This window comes from Mycetomoellerius zeteki, unplaced genomic scaffold (genome assembly GCF_001594055.1).
Source record: "Mycetomoellerius zeteki isolate Tzet28-1 unplaced genomic scaffold, Tzet1.0 scaffold85, whole genome shotgun sequence".
In the NCBI taxonomy this organism is placed as follows: Eukaryota; Metazoa; Arthropoda; class Insecta; order Hymenoptera; family Formicidae; genus Mycetomoellerius; species Mycetomoellerius zeteki.
Genome location: NW_017257883.1, coordinates 774811 through 782212, shown reverse-complemented (window position 1 = coordinate 782212; position 7402 = coordinate 774811). Strand labels below are relative to the sequence as shown.

Here is a 7402-nt window from a genome sequence, read left to right as displayed (position 1 = left end):
ATCGCATCAACTGATTTTATTGCTTATAAAATAATAATATACAATAACACTATTATTTAATAGAAAGGCAATTTTGCATCTTGAAATTTATTTTTATACTCGATGTACATATTGAAAAAAAAAAAGAATCTTTTGTTTAATGATAAAAATATAATAAAGTATGTTTTATATATTATCATTTTTGTCATAAAATAGTTTTGTTCTACCGTCTTATATCTATCATATAACATGAAAGATACAACAAAACGTTAATATCATCTTAATAAAGATATTAGAGGAAGGTCACCGATACTGACTTAGGTCTCCTAAAGCGACATCCCCTTATTTCTTAGAAACTAACCTTTGCATTTTATTAATACTAATAAAAACGTGATCTGTTTAGCTAATTAAAGAAGTACAAACTCATAATTCATATATGGTATTTGTGGCTTATTTCTATACCAAATCAGTTAAAAAAAATTCTATGAATCCGAGAAGAAAATTCTTATGGTGTTCTTTTGCAAATTGCGTAATTAAAATAATAGTGACTGTATTATTGATAATATTATGTCATTTTAAATGTTTATAGTTTCATAAATTAGTTTTCTTTACAGAATAGGATTCTTTATTTATAGAACAGGAATGTTGGCATTATTGCCTACTATGTCAGTTTTGGAGCCCATTTTGTCAGACGCTTATTTTTGCATAACTTACGAAAAACTTAATTATTGCAAAATTGCAAACAATATTATAAAAATTGCTTATACTATCTGATAGAAGATACTTTATAATTTGTATTTATGTTTTTAAAGTTGTATTTTTACCTTTTGTTTAAGAAATATTGTCTAAAAACAAAGTGGTATGTCGGTATCGGTGACCTTCCTCTAATAAAGTAAAGCAATCTTGATCAGTACATTGATGACAAAGATAGTCAAATGGATATACAGACATGTTCGTATCGAGAACCATGATTTATGACAAAGGGATATCGAAAGCTGTAATCGTGCTATGACAAATCTCATGAATGATTTGCGGCAATCTGCCGACAGAATCTGCTCGCGTTGGAATCTGTCCAAAATTGATGGTGCGTTTTCGTTGAAAACGTAATGCGTTCACGCAACGAACGACGAGTGCTAGGCGTATCCCGTATATCAACCAGCGAGACATGATTTAATGGTTATGAAGATAATGTATGTGTACGACGACGCAAGAGGGAATAATTGGCCAGGTAAACTGGGTTAGAAATCCTACTAAATCCTTTAGCGCTATTAATGAATGTATTTTTGACACAATCTCCGAACAGATGAAAATAATCGCGTAAGTAGGAACGCTATTTCACAACCGCTTAGCGCTAAAATGCATCATAGAATAGAATTTTGAACAGAATGATTCAAATCGCACAGCTGTATATTTTATAATTGCAAATATAAATTCTTCGGAATTGCATTACATTTTATTACAATGATAGGTTACTATATCTTAGAAAACATTATGACAGATAAATTAACCTACGTTTTGATGGTCAGATTAAATTCACAGCACAATCAAAAATTTAGAGAATATCATTAAATCTTTAGTCAGGCGATCAGAAAGCGCATGGAGAACGAAAATAATTTTAATAAAAATCTATCGAAGCGTATCACCTATCAAAAAAAAGGAAAAGAAGCAGAACGTCGCATTCTCGCTGAATCAAAGATTTTTATAATCAAAGACACGTCGGAAGAAGAAGAAAGATTCTCAATAAAAGAAACAAATTCTTTCCAAAAAGAAGCAATGAAGGAGAATGGAATATTAAAAGAGCCGACCATGTCAGAATCCTTTTCTACGAGAGTCGGTAATATAACCGAGAAATATGATAAATCAAAACGCGAAAATAACAATCCAGGAAAAATTGACGATAATATGACGGTGACGGCCGATAGACATCGATGTCAACGTCCTCTTCGTAATATAATTGGCAAACGAGAGCAGCGTAGAGAAGAATTGGAAAAGGTGGAAGGAGATCTGCGACAACGTCTGGATATGCTTGAGTGTTCGATACCGGCGGTGATGATATGGAATATTTGGAGAATGTCACAAGGCGTGCCTGTCTGCAGGATCAAGCGTATTCTGGAGAAACAATTTAAAGACACGAGGGAACTCTCTTGTCGCAGTACACCGAGCTGTCATTATGATTGCAGGGTACGAGAAGTCGAGGCAGAAAGAAAACTGGCGTTGAAAAAGGTGGAGGAAGCGCGAACTCTTTGGTCGGAGAAACTCGCGACGTTGGAAGAAAGAAAAAGAAAACTTGACGAAGCCAGGAAAATTCAGGAGGAACAAAGAAACGCGATAGAACGGTTAAACGAGGAAAATAGAATGCTGCAAGAAGCGATGGAAAAGGAAGCAATGGAAATGGACGAATCGTGCCAGTGCGACGATACACAATGTAAACAGAGACATCTCAGCAAAGTCTCTAGCGTGATGTCCATCGAGTCCGGAGACATTCAGTGTCTGGAGAAGCTACAACGATTAGCGGAGGAGGAGGTGATAACAAAACGAGAAATAGTCGAGTTGGAACGCCGTGAGGAAACTTACATGAGAACGCTTCAGCAGGCCGATGAATTGTGGTCAAAAATGGAGGGCGACATGGTCAGTACAACGAGCGCATTACAAGAACAATTGGACATGAAAACTGCCGCCAATCAACAACTCGCGAATCGTGTATGCGAATTGGAAGATGCGCTCGAGAAGTGCCGGGCAAGACTAATCACGTGTAGAACGGAACTAGAGAAGTTTCTAAGTATCGAGAAAGTCGAAGCTATGATAGGTCGCGATGATGATGTTGCGAAAGTGGCAGATAAGGAAGTTGCGGTAAAGGCTAAAGTCGTGCATCGGCGAATCGGTAGGATAGATGACATAGCCACAGTAAAGGACGACGAAATTCTTGCGAAGGTTGAAGTTGCGGATGAGGGAGTACTAGCGAAAACCAAAGTCGTGGACGAGGAAACGTTAGCAATAACCGAAGTTGAGGATAGGGAAGCATTGGCGAGAGTCGCTTTGACCGACGCCGATGTAGAAGCTACTTTTATCGTGGATGATAAATTCGTCTCGGTTAAACCCGACTTGGCTGATCTTGCTATCGACCGTCCGGTTGATCTTGTACAAATCGAAGATGCGGAAAGTATAGTTCGACCGGAAGACGTAGCTTATGAGCAACAGAGATTCAAAGAAGTTCGAGAATACTTGGCACAATTAGGCTCGTTAGAAGAGCTTTATACAGATGATGGTGTGCCGTGTGCACATGATTTCGTATGCAACGATGTGGTGACGTCACCTACTGGTATGACAGATGAGGAACTTATTGCGTTGGGCGTAGAACATCCTGCACTAACAAAGGAACGTGATGAAACCGTGATTACCGAGGAACGAGAGAGGCAATTTAAAAAAGAATTAGTAAAAAAATCACACAACGCTGTTGACGGGATTGAAAAAAGAGAAAAGAACGAAGATGAAATTCCTGGCGTCGAAATTGAGAGAAAAATTGCCGAGAAAGTGAAAAAACGGGTCGCTGAAGTCATAGACGTTAGAGAAACTGTAACGCCACGGACAATTAAAGAAGTTGTGGATGATAGGCTGGTAACGATGCTGAAAGATCGAGCGTCGGAAGTAAACAACATCGAGGCCGGAAATAAACAAAATCAGGGCATCGTGATACAACGGGATACGATCTTATCGTGGATTGATGCGATCGATACGATTCACACGACAGCAGCGGTATACAATTCGTATTATAATTAAAATTAAAGAAATATTGCAATTATATAAATATACACAAACTATATTAATATTTTAGCTAATAATATGATATTAGCTAGAAAAAGTTTAACGTAGTATAATATTATGTAGCACAATAAATGCAGAATATGTATATTTTTTCATAGTAATATATTTCCGTTCCATATATTCAGAAACATCCTGACTGTCGTGAAGTGAAGAAAGATGCTGATACCTTAGCAGAACAAGTTGGCACGTATGTTGGGGTAAGAGATCAGATGTACCTAATATTGCGATTCATTGTTAGTGAGTAATGATCATAGTTTGTGAGTAATGATACAAACAATACTTTTCAATTCTCACTATATTTAATAATATCTCGATATCTTACTATTTAATAACTCACTATTTAATAATACTGTTCTTTTCGAAGTATCATAATACACACATACCATATTCCAAAGATTTCTTGAACACAATGCCAAATTAACAGAATTTGCGTAACACGTTTAGATTTTGAGTAAATTGGGGTAAAATGAAAAAAAAAAAAGATATTTTTAGCCATTTTTAATATTATTTACGAAGAAACAAAAACTTATTTCTAAATAAAATTTACGGCATTTAAAAATACAACAAATTCAAAAATGTTCAAACGAATTTTAGTTCATGATTATATAATTTATTTTCATCAAGTTATGGTTGCTTAAACTGTAGACTTTCTGTATAATTATGTATTTCAACAAAAAATCTTTTTCTTATTTGAAATGCTATAATACTGCATATTTCGAAGATTTCATGCGCTGAACACGACACCGTTATCAGAATTTACGTACCAGGACTTTTAATAAATTGAAGTAAAAAAAAATGGGTCAAAAATCATCTCAATTTACTATTACCTCAATTTACTAAAAATTCTGATATGCTACGTCAATTTTGACTGTATCATGTTCAGCGTGAAAAAAACTTCGAGGTATGTACTTGATAGAGAAACAAAGTTTTGTTTTGGCGTAAAAAAATGTTGGAAACGGCCAAAAGTGCTATTTTTGGCCCATTTCAACTTAATTTACTCAAAATCCTGGCATAGTACGCAAGTTCTACCAACGGTATCATAGAAAAATGTTCAACGCAAAAATTTTCGGAATATGTACTGTGGTTCTTCAAAGAGAGAAAAGGTCACTTTTTGTCAAAGTATTTAATGTTTCGAAAAAAAAACAATAATTAATGTTTAGAAAAATTTGTAAGAATGCTTCCAATTTAATTAAACACAATATTTTTGAATTAAAACTCTATTATATATATTATTATAGCTCACACAAATTATGTTTTACAATAGATAAAACCTAAAGAAGTGGAGGAGGAAAATGCAACAATAAATACAGAAGGTAAGCAGGAAAAGGTGAGTGAGAAGAACGAAATAAAAATAAAATAAAATGGAAAGTTAATAAGTTAAATTAAGTTACAAGACGAATTAATAATTTTGAAGGCTAAAGAAATGGAACCTGTGATAAAAATTGATTCCATACCATTCCTTAACTCTGAAGAAGCATTGGCAGAAGTGAAAGCACCAATGGACGCAATAGCTGAATCAGAATTACTGCCTACTTTTACAAAAGAGGATGTACCAATTGACATAAAATTCCCTACGGCGATTTCAATGGAAGATTCTTTTCAGCCTCCTACAATTCACGATAAAAAATATTTGAAAAACGACACGCTTCCGTTAGCAATATCCGAACCAGATATTGAAATAAAAGCTGAAGAAATTGAAATACCTAAAGACAAAAATGCAGAAAAAAAAACAGTAGTCGAAGATCTAATAAATAATAAATTAACAACAAAATTAGAAGCAAATGATAAAACGGTAAATTCTGTAGATGAAGAAAAAACGTTGGTTGTTCCAAAAATAGAAAAGGAAGAACAAGAAGCCATATCTAATCATATAGAAAAAAACGATGAAAAAGAGAAAGACGTACCAACAGAAATAAAAATAAAAGAAATAACAGTAGAAAACGAAAAAGTAAATAAGGTGTTACCAGTGACAGAAATTGAGGAAAGCGAATTTGTAGAACGGGTTGCAGAAAAGTCGGAGGAAATTTCACTGTTAGAAGAAACTAAAATTTCAGACATAAAAGAAATGATACCACGTATAAAAATCATAAGAACAGATGAAATTGTAGAAGTTCCGCTGATTTCAGAAAAAGTAGAGGTAGAACAAGAGAAAAAGATCTCAGTAGTGGATGTAGAAGAAGTAAAAAAAATTATGCCAGAGACAATTTCACCAACCGTGGACATAACCGAGGTAGAAAAATTCAAACCTGACAAATTTCCTATCGATGTTGAAAAAACACCGATTACAAAAGCAATAGAAGAAAAAATTAAAATTGAAGAGCCTACACTTATTTTGAATGAAAAAGAAGATTCATTGTTTCTGGATGCGACAATTAAAGAAAAAATCGAAAATGAAAAACCCGCAATAAAAAAAGAAGAGGTTGACACCGCAGAATCGCTACTGATTGCCGAAATAGCAAAAAAAGAACAAAATAAAGTCACGGAACTGTCACCAATTGAGGCCATGGAAAAAAAAGAAAAAAATGAAGCCGTAAAGTTGCCACCAATTTCGGATATAGTAAGAGAAAAAAAAATTGAAGCCGCAGAGGTTTCACCGATTACGGATATAATGAAAACAGAACAAATTGAAGCCGCAGAATTGCTACCAAATATGATAAAGAAAGAAAAAATTGAAGCAGAAGAATTATTACCACATGCAGATGTAGTTACAGAAGGAGAGATTAAAATAATTCAGCCAATGTCAACATTGCCAACGATAAAAAAAGAAATGGAAGAGGAGCTCGAAGACCTGGAAAAAATGCTTAAAGTAGAAATTAAAAAAGAAAAAGATGAAGAAATAAAAGAAGTTCCACTGCCGGAAGAAGTTATACCATCTATCGAATTATCTGAAAAGAAGGAAGAAGAAGAAATGCCTCAAGTTAAAAAAGAGGAAATACCGACAACAGCTCCGCTGCTCAAGAAACCAACATCAAAAATAAAAAAAGAGGTATCAGAAGAGAAAAAGCCAGAAATGGTCCAGATAGAATTAAAAATTCCAATTGCTGAGATAAAATCGACCGAAATGGAAGTACCAGCGATACCATTCGATCCACGATTAGTGGCGCAGCCGTATCTAATCATAGCAAAGATCAAAGAAAAAGAATTGTTACAGATTATATCCGCGAAACCACCATGTACGGAATGTTGTTTGGTGAGTAAATATTATTCACTTCAATTATCGCTTTCTTAATAGTTATTAATAATTAACAATTTCTTAACAAATGCTATAATTTTAATATCTTCCTGAAAAAGAGTAATATAACTTTCATACATGGCATGAAAGCCCTAAATTATTCGTAGTTTCTTGTCTCGTTCTAGCACATGTATTAATAGCGGCTAACCATTCTGAATATACATGTATGATTCCATCACTTGCAGCGGCCACCGATCGAGACCACGAGGCAGTTCGAGATTCCGCAAACTAATGTACTTCAAACCGAAGTCGTACAAACCGAAGTGATACAAGCTGAGGTCGTACAAACCAAAATGATGCAAACCGAGATCGTACAAAATAAGGTCGAGCAAGCCAAAGTTGTACAAACCGAGGCCGTTAAATTATACG

The 7402-nt window shown here is 34.6% G+C and overlaps 1 protein-coding gene across 1 annotated transcript; it reads left to right on the top strand.

The window, feature by feature from the left end:
• Positions 1-1674: 1674 nt before the first annotated feature.
• LOC108730140 (myosin-2 heavy chain) lies at positions 1675-5161 on the top strand. Its single transcript, XM_018459642.1, has 3 exons — positions 1675-3732; positions 3927-3998; positions 5066-5161. Exons 1-3 carry the CDS (start codon positions 1753-1755, stop codon positions 5159-5161), a joined length of 2148 nt encoding a protein of 715 aa, XP_018315144.1. The 5' UTR covers positions 1675-1752.
• Positions 5162-7402: the final 2241 nt, after the last annotated feature.